We start from the raw sequence: 17,635 nt of genomic DNA on the forward strand, positions 1-17,635 counted from the left end.
GAACCAGCAGGTGGCAGGATTTGTTTCGACAATAACCAGGATCTCAGATGAAGAAAACTAAACTCCTCAAAAAACGTTTGGAAGCATTATTCCAGTCAATCATTTCTTCCCTTTAATAATAATGGTGTTGTATTTTATATCATTAGAAAGCCTGATTAGTCACCTTTACTACGAGGTACAACTTGTAAGGATTGTGCATACCGGTACATAGAATGACCAACACAGCTAAATGTATGGGTAGAGCCCCCCCAAAATGTGTCCAAATCCCCTGCAATATTTTCCTGTTGGTATTCACTCTTGTTCTGAGCTGCTTGGTGATTGGATGATTGCAGTCTCGAACAGTAATAAGGAACGACTTCAACCAACACATATTGGCCATTTTTTCCCCACTTTATTCATTTGACAGTCGGGGACCTCATCCACAGCCACAGCCAGCCTGGTCACATTCTGCTGTGGGATGACATCCCATCCCTAAACTAGGGCTTCTTGAAGGTCAACCAGCATGGTCACTAGGCTTTGCTGGTCTCTTTAGCACGTGCAACACCCAAGCTGATCCCACACGTGTTGAGTTGGGTTGAGGTCTGGACTCACAGCAGGTCAGTCATACACCTGGCAGCACCTGAAGCTCAGAATTGTGTATGGATCCTCCATATGCTACTGAGGTGTAAAATGAATAAAGTGCAAAAATTGCCAATATATGTTGTTTTTTCCTTCTTATCTTATTTGACAAAGTCATATACAGCTGCATCTGGATAAAGCAGAATGTGATGGAGGTCAGCTCTTCTCCGTGACAGTGGAGCTACTAAACCAGGCTCAGGAAACCTCTGCAGGTGTTTGGAGTTAATCAGCAAATTGGAGTGTGACATCATCACTATATTCAAATTTTTTCGAGATTAGTCAGGTTCACTGTGTACTTGTGTGGGGATTTTTGGGCTATTTGTTGACCTATACATTTTTGGAATCTGCAGACCTTGGGGAATCCAAAAACCAATGGTTTCGCTTTTTTTTTTTGGCAAAATTAGTTTTGCCACTTGCACGGACTTGGTGTTGGCAACATTGGTTTTTGGATTCCCCAAGGTCTGCAGATTCCAAAAATGTATAGGTCAACAAATAGCCTACCCCAAAAATTCCCACAAAAGTACTTTATTGTACACAGTGAACCTGACTAGATACTGAATTCTGGGTTTTCATTAAACATAAGTCATAATCATTCAAAATAAAAGAGATAAAGACATGAAATACAATACTTTATATTATAGATCAGACAGGCAGTCGGGCTCTATGCACAGCTCCACTACTTCCTGAACTTAGTGCTGCTCCTTTGTTTATTTATTATTGGACAAACTGATTAATCCTGGTCTGTCTGACCATTGTGATTACTCATACACACCTGGATTAATCAGTTTGTCCAATAATGTAAGACAGGAAACAAAGGAGCAGCATTAAGTTCAGGAAGTAGTGGAGCTGTGCATAAAGCCCATTGGTAGAGGGAGGGGGCTTCATCAGCACAATGAGGAAGAAGAGGGATGAAGAGTGTATGTGTCTTCCACTGTCCAGGTACAGCAGCCGTTGTGATGTGGAATCCTTAGTTGACTGGACGTTGCAGGTTTCTGGATGAATCTGTTTCAATTATTATCAGTGGGGAAGAGAAAGGGAGAAAGAGCCAGACAGCACAGCAGAAATACCAATTTGTTTTTTTCATCTCTGAAATTTTACTCACTGATACACTGCTGTGTTATTATTATTACTATTATTATTGTTACTGAATGTTACAGTACAACCTTGTTAGTAATTACAGTAAATGTAGGTCTTAGTCCAAAAAGTTTGTAGCGTAGAAGCCTCTCCCTAAATAGAATAAAAGGTTGGGCGCCAGACAGCAGAATAGTCAATTCAAACTGTCACTTTTATATTATGATTTCTATTTTAAACGATTAATTCATAAGGGAGAGAAAACCCAGCAGCTGGCTTCCCTGCTACACAAGTCACATCACATAATCAACCAAAATCAAACACATCAAACTCAAGGAGGTTAAGGCTGGTAAAGATTCTTATTTTCACTTAGACAGCCATCAATATCATCATCATCATCATCATCATCATCATCATCATCATCAAAACAGTTTAACGAATTAATCCTGATTTATCCAGGATAAATCAGGAGGTAAAACAGTCAATTCACAGAACTTAAATTAAACGTAAATATGCAGACTGTTTCCTTAACCAAGGGGGTGTATATATGAGCGTAGGGGTGTATGTGGGGAGGGACAGGGGTTTGTATGTGAGGCTTCAGGGGGCCAGTCCGTTCCGGAGAGGGAGTGTGGGAGTGAATGTAATTCAGTTCAGTTCAGTTCATAGGAGTGTGAATGTAGGTGTGTGGGGGAGGGGGAGGGGGAGGGGAAGAGAATCCAGCTCCGGGCAGGTAGGAGATGGGGTATGTCACGTGTGTTTCAGGTAGGGGAGAGAGGGAGAGAGAGAGAGAGAGAGCAGGAGTAATTCTCAGGTCAGACAGGGAGAAGCCAGGAGAGTTTGGGGTAAAGGGGAACTTATCTGCTGATACAGGGGTACACGGTTGTCCTCCGACCCAGAGAGAAAGCCACGCCTGAGTCCGAGCAGTGACAGATCCGCCTGCTCCAGGGATTCAGTTCCTTTTTCCGAGTCCTGGGTCCACGTACAGATTCCTCAGCTTTCCTCAGTTAAAGTCTTTTTTTCACTTTTACTTTAAATTCTTTTCCTCCTTTCCTTTTTGTTCTCACTTCTTGTGTTCAGACCTCCTTCCTCCTTTCAGTCTCTCCTTTGTTTGATTTTCCCTCCTCCCAGACTCTCACAGGTGGTCTGATTTCTAACCTCCCTTCCTCCTCCCTACCAGTGATGTCACCTCCTGCTTCCTTTCACCCTCCTCCTTGCTACAAGTTTATATGTACAATGCCTACGTTATATGAAGTAGAATGACAACAGATTTACGTATGCAGTGGTGTAACAGTAGTGCCTCCTGATGCATCCATAACAGAACTGAAGCAGAATTTCTAATGTTGCTGCCAGTGTGGGTGAGAGTGAGCTGAAATCAAACTGCAGTGTTATTCAGCCTGATCCCAGGAACAGAACCTGAGCAGCACGGCTGCAGTTTACAACACAACACATCAATGAATCTCTACACTGAGGATTTCTCTGTTAGTTCTAGTAGATCCAGCTCTGTGGTCACTGAGGCTGGTGTCTTAACTACCCATCATCCCACTGGTCTCCTATGAGGTCACCATGACAACAGTCTGCCACCATGTTGGGCCTGTTGGACGGGTCAGACAACCGTCATCCAGGTGCTGGAGACCAGTCCCATGAGGATGAAGCTGCTCTTTATGGATTAGAAAAGAAAAAAAAAACGAGTGAGAAGTATTTTATTTCATTAACAGAAGCGTGATTTTCATTTTCCAGTATGAAAGTCAACAGTCTGACTGGATTTGAGGTCAGTTTAAACTGGATCTGGTGACTCAGCAGCAGCAGCAGCAGCAGCACTGACCTGCTGTCTGTCACCAGACACCGGTGACTGGGCTGGATCTTAATGTGATTGCTGCCGTGTTGTGTCACCGGCTCCATCTGGGGCCACAGCAAGGGTTTCTGGGTAACGAGATGATTTTGTCGATGCCCCAGTTCTGCCGGATACCAGAGACGTATTTGGAACCTTCTCAAGGTATCAAGTGTAGATGTAGGCCTAGTTGAGTTGTGTTCTTTTTCCCCTGTTGCTGCTTTCTCTGTCTCAACACACTGCAACTCTGATACCTCCAGTAAATGTTTTTAAATAATAGTCCCTCAGGTTTGTGGAAGTCTACAGTTCTACGACTATGAGGCAAAATCTTTTTAATAGTTTAACAAATATTTTCAACATCTCCAGTGATGTGTGAATAGAAACATGAAGCTCCTCTCCTCTGCTCTCCTCGGTGAAGCAGTGTTTGGTTCCACCTTAACTCCATCTACCTGCTGCTACATGACCCTTCAGAGAGAGAGAGGACGTCCGGCAGCAGCAGCAGCAGCAGCTCTCTGTGACTTGAGGAGCCCTGAGGTGATTCACAGTGAGGCCTCAACACTGGCAGGAAGAACATTCTGACTGATTTGCTTTTTATCCTACAGTGGAGAACCAGGGCTAAAGAGAAATCTGTAGTTTCAAGAATACATCTGAAATACTACAACTTTTTTTTTTTTTTTTTAGAAAATATTACAAGTATAAAGGCCTAATATCATAATAAAGGCATCATATTATGAGAATTGAAGAGATAAATATAGAAAGCCAAGAATAAGAAATAACAACCAATGAACTGTGTGAGGACCGTCAGTGCAGCCTGAGCTGCCTCTGCCAGCTGCTGCTTGTCTGTCATTAACATACTCAGCTTATTCAATGGCCTGGTGATGAAGATGAAGATGTGTCGGAGAAAGGTTAAATGAACTTCGCATCTACATAACTATAAAAAGGAAATGCAAGTGAAAAAGGAAATTAAAGTGGGACTTAAATAAATGCCTTTAAAATATTTTTTTCCAAATAAAAATGATAAATCTATGTATAAATCTAAGGTATTTATTGATCGATTAATAGTTGAATTAAATTTCAACTTAGATTTTCAAAAAAGAAAAAAATTCAATTTAGAATTCCTATTTCAGTGCCCATTACAATGTGATTTTTTAAATTACTTGTCCATGTGTGTTCTCCATATCCCCCTGGAATAAACAGTGTTAAATAAATCAAGCTTTGCGTACTTGCTCATTGATTTATTTTTTATTTATTTCATTGGCTTCAAAGTAGTCAAAGTTGATGGTACTAAATATAAAAGCAGTGGAATGAGCCACATCAGCCTCAACCACATACAATTTGGTTACTAAATTCATTTTGAACATAAAACACAGAGGACGTGACTCGAGGAGGAGCTGCAGTTCCACCGTCCTGAAGCACACGCACGCACGCACGCACGCACGCACGCACGCACACACACACACACACACACACACACACACACACACACACACACACACACACACACACACACACACACACACACACACACACACACACACACACACACACACACACACACACACACACACACACACACACACACACACACACACACACACACACACACACACACACACACACACACACACACACACACACACACACACACACACACACTCTCTCATCAAAGTGAACTCATTCCTTAAAACTCAAATGAAGGCAGACGTGAAGACAATGCTGAGGCACTAACACACTTTGATCTCGCATGCAACGCAACCTCACACTCACAGGTTGTGTCATGTCATGGTGGATTTAAAGTGTCATATGTTACAAAAAAAAAAAAAAGCTGAGCGGTTGAAAACAGGGTCATGGGCCGGAAAAGGGCAAATCTCTATGTTTCAAACAGAATGCACCTGGTGTGAGCCTCTCCATCCGCTCAGTACATGTAGTATCAAACAGGCAACAATCAGTTCATAATGGAGGGGTCTTCATGAGTGGATTCACTCAACAGTTCAACTTTGGTCCACTTCAGACACACACACACGCACACACATGCACACAGATATGCTGTCGACCAATAGCGAGTCCGAGAAGGTGTGGTTGGGCTGTGGCGGAGCTGGGACCTGTCCGTGGAACACTGCTCTCAGTCAGTAGAGGAGTGGGGGGGGGGGTGTTGTGTGGCTGGATGCACAAAGACTTCACACACCTGTCTGTGGTCTCCGGTTCAGTTCTTACTGGTCCAGTTAAAGACGAGGATCCAGAAACACGAGGAAAACTTTCTGTCTGTGCTCCCAGGCGGCTGAGAGATGAAACTAGCCAGACATGTGGAGTTAGTTTTAAACCTCGGTCCTCCTTCAGTCAGATGAGACGTCTTAAACTCAACTACTTATCTGGACTAAGCCTGAAGTGTTTGTGCAGCCAGCCCCAGGTACACTCACACACCCTCTTGTCTTGGTTTTTGATTACATCTCCCATCAGAAGTCCTGTGCACAGTCTCCGCCCGCGTCTCACGCGTTGAATGGATTAATCTGCAGAAGCTTGTTAAAGTTTATAGGATGGTTAGCCCGGCTGCCGTCGCGGCGACGCTTGCAGCTTTGTTCCCGGAGATGGCTTTTTTTTTTCTTTTTCCTGGCGACGTTACTCCTGCTTGACGTCTCCCTTCAGCTTCCTCTTGATCCGCGAGAACGGGCTCAGCGAGTCGTCCATGATGAAGTCGTACAGGACCTTCACCCACGACGTGTACTGAGGCAGGTCGTCGTAATACTCGGCTGCGATTTTCTTCACCTGGAGAAAGACAAGAAGCAACAAGAGTTTCACTTTTGTTTGTGTGCGAGGGAAACAGCCGGTAGCTGACATGGCTCTGACGTTACACAGCTAGGGATGTCACGGTTACACATTCTCTTTGTTTATTGTCAAAGAAGTAATCACAGTATCACAATTATCATGATTATTATGCATTAATTACGTTCACAACACTAATTATGCGTAAAATCAGATATATTCAAAATATAATTGCATTACTAATTATTAAAACAAAATATTTGAAGTATCTATCAACTAGGGCTGCCCCCAAATAGTCGACCAAGCACTGGTCGACTAAAAAATCATTAGCCGACCAAAATTTCATTGGTCGATTGGTCGCAGAAAAAAAAAAAAAACATTTGGAGCCGTGTCTTGTCAAAATTAAGCCAACATCAATGACTGAACTGTATAGGAAAGGTTAGGGGGCTTTTATTTTGAAGGGCCAGATACAGGAAGTCTTGACGTGACACTTTTTTTTTTTTTTTTTTTACACGGCACGTCTCTCTCGTATCACCGCTGTCACTGTTAACGGTGCTGTCTGAGCCCCGGTCCCGTCCCACAGCGCTCACCGGCGGTCAGTCTCAGTGTCACGGAGCGGATCCATGATGGTCCCCGCTGCAGTCAGAGACCCGCACCCATAGACATGTCTATGCCCGCACCGCTCCACGCCGCGGACCCCCACCCCCGCACCCATAGATATGTCTATGCCCGCACCGCTCCACGCCGCGGACCCCCACCCCCACACCCTCGTCACACAGCCTGAGCTCAGTAACTTTTTACCCTCCTCATCTACGGTGTTTATTGGTGATAAACGGGCATTCTGCCGGTAATAACAGTGAAACCCGACCGGCTTGTTGTTGAATCTCGGACCCAACACGGCCGAAGTCACGAGCATTAATTAATTAATTCCCAACCTGACCGCGGGCAAAAAAAAAAATATATATATTAAAAAAAAAAAAGAAAAATTTTTTTTTTTTTTTTTTTTCCCCTCAAGGTGGGGGGTCGATTAGTCGACTAATCGCCATAAGTGACGACTACTGGTCGACCAACAAAATCTTTGGTCGGGGGCAGCCCTACTATCAACATAGGATCAATTAGGTGGAGTGTTTGAAATATTCAAGTCATAAATTGTCATCTACAACAAATGTTTAAGTTTATTTTTTATGTTTTTTTGTTTTTTTTTTATAATTACTGACACACTAACATTTAAATTTCTACCAATTCTATGTTACGTTATGTACAATATGGTTCCAACATAATCTTTTTCGGAAAGTGACGGTATTTAGGAACCTTAACAATCAATTAATTTCATAACGCTGCTACTGTCTGTGTAGTTCCTCTCTCAAAATGTGTCAGTATAAAGTCTTGTATGTTCAAGCTTTAATAGTTCATTCATTCATATAGTGCTAGTTGTTGCACACTGGTAAAATGGAGGCTGCAGTTTATTGTCAGAGGAAGGTGAAGTAGTGGAGTCACTGGGATCTCTGGCTGCCTGGTGTGTTCACCATCACACACCAGTCGTTTGAACTGGGAGTGTATCAGAAGAATTACATTTACAACGGAGTCTCAAAGAAAATTCACTTCTTCCAAATAATTACGTGACAACGCCACATGACGACCGTGTGTCCAGGAAATGAGTGGATCAAACATGATCTAAAGTCCATGCTGCTGACAGACAGAACCTCAGGCAGCTGCAGACTGGTAGAATAAACTTCCTTTACAGCTCCTGGCAGTCATTTCTATTGAGTTTTATAGACTGTCTTATCTTAACTGCTGAAGGCTGCACTTCATTTTGCTGCCTTCATTATGCAAGTTGCTGCTGTTTTATCATGCTCTCCGCCATGAGTCTGAGGTTTAGTGTACTAGCTGGAATCTGGATTATTTAAATCAAGTCCTTATGAATCTGTAGATAAAACTAAAATGTACAGATTAAACACAGTATGAGTGATTTGCATGTTGGCATGTTAACACCTTCCCAGCTCTGACAGGCATTTAGTAAAAGAAAAGGAACCAATATTGTTTGAAGCCCTCATGTGCTGATTTAAAGAGAGTGGGGATAAATTCTATTTACATGTGAGAAATCATGACCTAATCAAGTCAGTGTGGAGAGATAACAATGGTACACAAGATACTGACGTACTTCACGTCACTTTGTGAGGTAATAACACATTGTCTTCACTAACAAACTAAACAGGTTTGAGATGCCAGATTATACATCCATCAGGTTTAACTAAAGTTATCACAGAGTAAATAAACTAACAGTTCCTGTGAGAGTTGAAAAAAATGAATCATGGCCTAATCCGACTATCACTGGACAACTAAAGATCCAGATCCGACTAAAACACTCAGATAATGTGATGATAACCAGTTTTCTGACTGAAACTGGACAATGCATGTGAGCATGCTTCACAACAGTAGAGACAGCACAAAGTGGAGCAGAGAAGCCGGCCAGAAGAGAGAAAAAAAGCGCCTGGGCTGCTGTGTCAGTGCATCACACAGTGCAACCAGTGAGAAGATGTGTTTTATAAAAAGAAAAGAAAAGGAAAACCATGGACCTGAGTCATTTGTATACGTATTTTCAGCCCAGACCAGTGCGTCTACAGTTTATCTACAGTTTTTCACTAAGTCGACTTGAAAGTGGTCCACATATTGCCACGTGTAAGAGCAGATTATGATTGTTGTTTATTGTTTTGTGTTCTGGGTCTGACGGTGATTGGAGGATCAGCCTAAATAACCTAGGAACCTTTGTGTCTAGGCAGGTGTTTCCAACCGGAAGAGGAAAAACTGTTTGATCGCTGTGCAGCATTACGCTCTGAGCAGATGTGTTGTTGGAGAATTTTTACAAGTATCAGATGTGAAATAAATGAATTGTGTGCATCATAACTAAAAATCAAGTGGACGTACTTCCATTCATCCGTCATGGTAAAGTAAGCACATCATACGTTTCTTGTTGAAATGCCCCATTGGCTTCAAGCATTGGCTTAGCCTCTACACCAGTGGTTCTCAAACCTTTTTACATCAAGCACCCTAAAATTGACACAAATTAGACTACAGACCCCCATTGGACAATATTTTGAAGCAAACACCAGAAATACACAAATATTTTAGACTGAAAAACGTTGTTTTTTTTTGTCAGTGTACGTTCAAATTAGAGCCAATGGTGTGAAATCTCTAGAAAAAAAGTGGTAAAATTTCTAAAATTAAAAATAAGTAAAACATTTTCTAGAAAAAGTGGTAAAATTTCTTAAAAAAAAAAAAAAATCTCCCAAAAAAAAGTAAAAAAATTCTAGACAGAAGTGGTAAGGACCCCACTTTGAGAACCACTGCTCTACACCATCTATGTTGAGGAGGCGACACCGTCAATTATTCGGTTTTCCCCGTTGCATAAACTGGAACAAGGAGACGCCCAAATGGAGCGATGAGCATAGCTGGACTTGGCTGTGCATGTAAACACACCGACACGTATGTAGTAGTGTATGTGGCTCCCAGTGATGCGGTCGGTGTACTCACCATGGGCAGCCTGCGTCCTGGGATGCTGGGGAAGTCGTGGTGCTCGTTGTGGTAGCCCACGTTGAAGGTGAGAAGGTTGAGGGAGCCGTAGTACGAGTAGGTCTCGTGGCCCTTGAGGAACATGTAGTGCTCGGCTATGAAGTGGCCGGAGATGGGGTGCAGGCCCATCCCCAGCATGGAGCCGGCCAGCATGTAGACCACGGGCTTGGCCCCCCACAGCCAGTAGAGCAGGACGTCGAAGGCCAGCTGGACGGCCACGTTGGTCAGCTCCAGCTGAGTGATGGGCTTGGGGTTGATGCAGAGCGGCCGGACGGCGTAGAACAGCGGCTGCAGGATGATCCAGACGAACTTCCGGAAGCGCGTGCAGAAGAACCAGCCCTCGAACTCGGTGGGGATGTCCACGTCCACGCCGTCTCCGCCCAGGTAGCGGTGGTGGTCCAGGTGGTAGCGCTTGAAGGAGGCCGAGTAGGGCAGGCCGATGGGCAGGTTGGCGAACATGGCGAAGTAGCGGTTCCACAGGGCCTTGTTGTTCCCGAAGGCCGTGTTGTGGGAGATCTCGTGAATGGCCAAGGTCATTGAGTGGTTGATACAGCTGCCAAAGGCATAGGTCCAAAACATAACCCATTTCCAGTCCAAGTCTTTGACCAGGTAGAAAGCTAAAAACTGTATCGCCACCATCATGCACACAATCCATTTCAGCCGGGGGTCGGGTCCCATCAGAGACTTGATTTGTGGATATTTGGCTGCAGAAGCAAAACAAAAGACCAGAGTTAAGATCAATGCAGGGAGAAGATCTAGTAGTACAGATTCATAGAGATAACTTTCTGTTTCCATTCAAAAATGTCACAACAGAGAAAAATGTTGATGTTGAATAACAGGACAGGACAACAGGAAGATTTTCCACATGGAGCATGATTGTTTGTGAAGGGATGACAGTGGGTGTATCAAAAGGAGAAGTACATACAGTAGCTTCAAGGCCCTCACTGTTGTTCTTCAGTGGATTAAAGCATCACTACTGTGGCAGCACAGCGTCAATGGTTCCAACCACAAAATCTCTCATCAGGTGCAGAGGACAGAGACTCCCAGTTCAAATTATACACTAGTATTACAGAATCAGTTCCCTCTGAGTTTTTATTTTATTTTATAAATATTATGATTTTATTCCAAAAATGACACTTTTTAGGAGGAAGTAGCTGCTAGAGAGTTGTGTTTAAGTCAACAGGCTGTTGTTGTTTCAGTGGGTGAAGGCAGATTTAATCAACAACTGATACTGTTTGTATTTGTCTTTGGCGCAAATGCTTTGTTCAGGATGAGTTCAGTTCAAGAGGCTGAAGTCAAACAAGCTTCTGTCTTCTCTGTCAACACATTTCAAGGGGTACCTGCCCATGTTTTTAAATACTGTAGCCTACTTATACTTTTTTTAACCTGCTTGTTTCTATTTCAGCATAAGGGGACTGTCAATGGAAATGGTAGCTAGAATTGAGTACATTTACATTTTATTTTAAAATGCTTATCGATGTACATTGTTCCTCTTCATCAAATAAAAGGAAAGTTGTGGTTCTGATTCTGCTTCAGTGAGCAGATGTGATCATGAAGGTCTGAACACACTCTGCAGTTTGAAAAGAGACACACAAATTACATCTCTTGTAATTGTTCAGTACAGACTTATCATTTACATATTCTGACAATGAAAATGCTAAAAATTCCCACTTATATTACGACTCATATGACAACCTCAAAACCTGCCAATATAATACGCACACTTTAATCTAGTCATTCTGATATTTACAGAATACAACAATAAATCCTGGAATTCTGAGATTTAAATTGTGATTGTTTTTTCCCACATGTGGCTCCAGCCCTTGGGTCTATGTGTCAGAGTGCTGGCAGACAGCTGACAAACAGGGCAGTGCAGTAAAACCTTTTATTCACTCCTGGTTATCTGAATCACTGATACTGTAGGTCACTGGAACCAAGTCAGGGCATTTCAGGAGATTAGCATCAGGTATTATACACAGTCTCTCTCTCTGAGCAGTAATTCAACAGGCTGGAAGAGTCAGTTGTTGACTAGCCAGTGCCAATCATTACTAACTGGTTAGTATGTCAGGCATTTGTTCCAGCCTTGATTCTTCCAATAACCAGAAATCTGTGGTGCACTTGCAGCAGTAACACCCCCCGTGTTTAATCTCCTCGTTGCTGCTGTTTGAAATGCCTCACTCCAACACACCAGTCAGAACACGCAGGGTGGTGTGTGTTTGTTTAATGACACAACACAGGTCCCTGTGGAAGCGGACGCAGACGTTTGGGAGTAAACAGCAGGGTTCTCGCATACCTCCCTCCCACACCGCTGTAATGTCAGCCTCCCTGCACCAGGACTCAGACTCTGACCTGGCTCTCCTCCGGTCATACTTCAGCAGGTTTAGGTTAATAGACCACTCTGCTTGTACCTGCTGACGGCTGCTGACTGAGTAACGGCTGTAAAACAAGACTTTAGTACCAGAGCTTCGATCAGCAGTTCAACTCGGATGATTTTGAAACCCCATCTCTTTATCAGGGCTTTTTATTGGTTCAGTTTTATGTGTCGTGTTCTTGTGCCTGACGTTATGTTAGGATTGCTTTATCAACCACTCTTTCCAAGGTCAAAAAATGTGCTAGGCATTCCTGTATCTCCATATGAATGTTTTCCAAAGTTAATCTAATGTGGTCCTTTGTCCTTTCAATTTCTGCACAGGAGCAGTTCCGGAGGAGTTCAGTCTAGCTCTGCTTTTATTTGCATCAAGTCCTGTCGAGTGGTTCAGTGTGTGGACTGCGGCTGACTGTGCAAACAGCCGGGTGTTGATAAGCCAAGCTGATGGGTTTAACAAGTCACTGTACATGGATGCATGGCTGACCTTTACACTGAATATGAGTTAATCTATCAATGTCATCGAGCTAAAGGAGGAGGGAAAAGGCATACGGTTAATTTGGATATCATGAACTCCTTTGTTCAAAGTGAAACAGCTTAACAACGGCCACACAGTCACTCCCAGTAGGAACCAGCATCACACAGAGTAGACCCTCAAGTGGAGCAGAATGTGCACAGTCTGAAGCTACTGCAACATCTATACATATTTGATGCTGCTAATTAAAGGTCCAGTGTGTAATATTTGGCAAGGTTTATTGCCAAAAAGAAATGAATATACTACATACAGTATTTGTATAATCGCTATAAAATAAAATCAGTTTGGTTTTCATAGCCTTATAATTCTTCTTTCATATATAGGCTACATATAGTAAGGGTCTTGCTTAGAGAGTGTCGCCATCTTGCGCCGCCATGTTTGTACGGAATGGAAAATCCAGCCAATCAGAGAGTACGTTTCAAGAGTTTCACGTTCATATATAAACAATATAATTATTTAATAGACAAATAATAGAATCGGTATGCTAGATGTCACCGTTTCCCCCTCATTTTACACACTGGACCTTTAACTATTTGCAGCACTGAGTTGGTCTAGAAGCTGTGACTTCAGCCATTTCAACAATACAAAAAAAAAGATTGTCAAAAATGTATGAAACAAAGGAACCGATTATGCTGAACAGTGAATATAATCACTATGCTAAAATCCACAAAGTCACACAAAGCTTTATCTGCCCAGTCAATAAATATTCAATTGTTTCCAAAGAGATGCAAAGTGCAACAAGGACCCCCCCCTGGGGCTACATAAACAGCCTATCAGCCTGATGACCAGGAGGCCCGTCCTGTGTTATTCGACTCCCCCCTCCCACTGTTGCGCTGGCTCTGTGGGAGAGGCCTGAGGCATGTGACTGACTGCACACAACTGAGCTCTTCACAAGCAATGGCAAGGCCACAATATGATCACAAAATGTTAAGAAAGTAAATGTAGAAGTGCAGCATGAGCAGAACACACAGACTGAGCAAAGGTCACTGCTCAGTCTGCTGAATTTATACAGTTATGTTGCTGTTTTGTGGGTTTTTTTGTTTGTAATACTTCGGCGTGTAAACCAAGTACTTTGCATACACTGCTGGGTTTGTTCAGTGTGGCTCTAACATGGAAGGTAATATGCAATTGAGTTTTAATACCAGAAACACACTAAGAAATGCTGCTGGAAACGTTCAAAATTAAGTTAAAGATTAGTTGTGTAGGCACATTTTTGTGGGATTTCACTATTTTTGTTTTTTCGGGGGGAAAATTTCAAGTACTTTTTTAAAAAATACTTGAAAACTTTCTTTTTTCACTATTCTACTATGATGTTCATTACAAAATCAATTCTTAATCAAATAATAGTATAATGAACATTTAATAAAAATATAATAGAAATAGTTTCTCAGCTTCCACACTAACCAGCTGTGTCTAAAAGTCTCCTGATACTGCAACATTCAGTACTAATCAACATGAATAATTCAACCCAGGGTGGGAACAGATCTGTCATCAGTGAATTATCTTTACTCATGACTCAACACAACAGCAGTACTTTGTGTTGACAATTTAGCTAATTCTACCTGTTTACAAAAGACATAATCCTGCGGATAGCTGTAATCATCTTGGAAACAAATGCTAAACTAAGTATCCTTCTTGGGTATGTGGATAAAACACATGAGCCACTGGTCAAGTCCAAGATGGCTACTGTTTCTGATATGGAAGTCTGTTTTTTTTGTAATACATTCATTCACTACTTTTTCATCTGAATAATCCAGCTGCCAAACCTAACATTTTAACAAGAGTGACATTTAGTACACTGTAAAAAAAAATGCAGCAAAACCTTTACTCACAAACCATAGGATTGCATTACAAAATCATTGAGCTTTGTTCAGTGGGTAAAACTTAGTGGTAAAATAAAGGTTTCATAAACCAGAAACTGCAGCTATCAAGAAATGTTGGCATCTTCTCAAATGAATGGCCCCTGGAGATAAACACACCAGTTTTGATGACTGTTTGGCCACATTTAAAAGTTGAAAGCAATTATCTGCTGCACCTATATATAGCAGCTCTACATACACAAGTTATATACCCTATGCATCCTTTAAATATCCAGAGCTCAGCTCATTCATGTTCCCGGGGCCTGGGGCACACACAAGCAGGCAGACACATGATTTTTATGAAAGGGCACGTTCACACAGGTCGGAGTTTACGTCACGCGGACCCTCGCGTTTATGCAACCCTGTCGAAAAGTAAAACATTGGCACTATGGGGAAAAAAAGCAGGCCGGTGGTGTAACTGCGGCCTGTAGCTGTCTCCAGCACTGCGTAATAATGTAATGTCTCAGGCTAAATGTGTCACAGCATTTACCCAGATAAGTTTACTTCCGTAAACTGTTCGCAACCTGTTATCGCTTTTATATGGAAAACACAAATTTCCCGTTAAGAGGTTTCATGGCTGAGTAACTGTCACAGCCTGGTGGGACTCCTGGTGGAGTGAGTCCATCTATGGCGGTTACGGGGGCCGTTACCGTAACTTCCCCTTGCTCAGCCCGGGGGGGCGGCTGTGCTTCAGGGAGTGGCTGCGCTCTGCTAACATTAATATGTTACATTTAGCTAACTAGCTGCAACTACCTTGGATATGTGTATATATCTATATTTCTATGGAAACCAGCTTTACTTAATGTCCGTTACTTTGACGGCCCCAAGTTGACGCCGCCTCACCTCGTTTAGTTAGTTAGCCGGGGCTCGTGACAAATGGTAGTTAACGTTACAGGACCGTTAGCTCGGTTACGTTAGCAAACCAGGTCGCTTAACCACTGTGGTGGTCGTTTATAAAGCTTATTACACTGTTCAGTAACCACCATATTGTTAAATAAGCCCCCCACCACATAGGCTAAAGTCGCCACAGCGAACTTAAACTAACATTACAGCTTATCAAAAATGTATCGGAGGATAAGCTAGCTCACCCAAAATCTCTTTCCTCCTGTCGGCGTGCGGCTGGTCCGTGTACACCCACTCGTAGTCCTCACGAGCCACCCGGTTCCCCATCTTTATATCACCGGTTTAAACTATTCGGAGAGACAAGTGTGGAGAAAAAGAAATCACAAGGTAGTTTAAAAACAAAGTGCGTGATACTTCTCCTCTCGTCTCTCCTCAATACCGGTACGCCTAGCCGACCTGCCCGGGACATCAGTCAGCTCAGTCAGCTCCGCCCCCCGGCGCAGATCCATCCAAACACGTTGGATAACACAGCGAGCGCTCATCAAATCACATCACATCACATCACATCCTCTCCCCGTCCCTCTGTCACTGCCACATGTGCTCCTACAGCCAACATTTGTGATTAATGTCAGTTTCACCCATTACATTATTACTTTAATCAGATTCGTATAGAAATGACACTGTAAACGAATATCTCTATGAACCTTGCTCAACTGTGTAATAGCCTAGGCCTATGTTATATATTTTTATAGTTTAATTTTGACACTACATTATCTCCACACTACCATAGCCTACCGTTAATTTTCATTAAATACAAATATGACTGTGTTAAACTAGCTCAAGGTTTCCATTTAAACAAACACCACACAAGGGTAGCTGTTTAAGATAGGCCTAGGCCTAGCATTGTGTAGGCTACATTTCTGTGAATATTGAATTGTAGCTACATAACATCTAATATTTGTCTTTTCAAGTATTTGTGTCAGATACTGCGGCTTTTCTTTCCTCCTGTGAAACAGAATATCTCCCTAGTGTGGGACTAATAAAGGACTATCTTATCTTCCTACTATCTTATCTTATTTGAAAATATGTCAGTCAACCATAGCAACTCGCATAGCAACAGAATGTAAACTCTTTAGGGATGATAAAATCCACTAAAGTCCTGCAGTGACAACACATGACCTGTGCACTCAGTGGAAACCACAGATTTGTGTGTAGGAATATTTACTCCATGTTAACCATTATACAATAGAAATGAAGGAATGGAACAAGTTCCTCGGTGCAGGCCTCCACAGCCCACATCACTATGTCCATTCCTAAACGCATATCCAAAGGGACAGTAGTGACACCAATGCACATGTTTAATACACAGAGGCTGCCAGTGTCAGAGCCGAGTCCCCGCTGACCAGTGAGAGTGTTGTTGCTGCAGCCTGAGAGTATTTGCCATAAACAACACCAGAGCTGTGCGTTCAACAAAGGAGTATACTGTCTCAGCAAATAAGGCCCAGAGGGATGTCATCAAGCCTAACTGGTACAACTGCGAGATTGCGAGCATGTGGAAAGCAAAGACAATTACTGTCAGAGGAATTCACTGTTGTTCTCCAGTTTAAATTCATAATCTTCACGCCTCCTGAAGAGGGTCCCACAGGATGCACCGGTACCTGGGTTCATTTGCACCATTTCAGCATTATAACTCGACTCGGGATTATTTAGTTTTATATTCTATAAAGAAAACAATCACTGTCAGATTATTTAACTTTAGAGGTGCACATGTGGACCAGCAATCTGACCACTGATTTTATTCCAAATGGGACACATTTGGTATCTTACATAATAGAGAGACCAAACTTGTCATTTTTATAGAGCATGTCTGACGTTGTAGCTAATAACTTCAAATGTCAACAGAATTTGCCCTGCAGTGGTTATTATAGTAATTACACAGCACATCATACTATTATAAATTAGGAGTGATAACAGTGATTAAAGGCTTTTTGTACTTGTCTAATTCCTGTATTTCCTATACAGAGACTTTGCTCTACTGTTCCTCTTTAATGCTATTAGCCCCTCTTGTGAGGGCCTTCGGGTTGTTTTGGATACTGGGGTAAAAATAAATAGAAAAGGCAACGTGAAATGTGTGTAACTTCATCCCTTTGTACTTGGATTTCTTAAAGGTACATTGTGTAGGAATT

General features: G+C 42.5%; 1 protein-coding gene across 1 annotated transcript; it reads right to left on the reverse strand.

Moving 5' to 3' along the window:
* Nucleotides 1–5,136: 5,136 nt before the first annotated feature.
* Nucleotides 5,137–15,929, reverse strand: degs1 (delta(4)-desaturase, sphingolipid 1). The gene is made up of 3 exons (XM_083987860.1): nt 15,695–15,929; nt 9,809–10,551; nt 5,137–6,280 (listed from the first exon to the last, which is right to left on the reverse strand). The coding sequence occupies exons 1-3, from the start codon at nt 15,774–15,776 to the stop codon at nt 6,134–6,136; spliced, it is 972 nt and encodes a 323-aa protein (XP_083843986.1). The 5' UTR covers nt 15,777–15,929; the 3' UTR covers nt 5,137–6,133.
* Nucleotides 15,930–17,635: the final 1,706 nt, after the last annotated feature.

Source organism: Trachurus trachurus (genome assembly GCF_905171665.1).
Source record: "Trachurus trachurus genome assembly, chromosome: 15".
Lineage (NCBI taxonomy): Eukaryota > Metazoa > Chordata > Actinopteri > Carangiformes > Carangidae > Trachurus > Trachurus trachurus.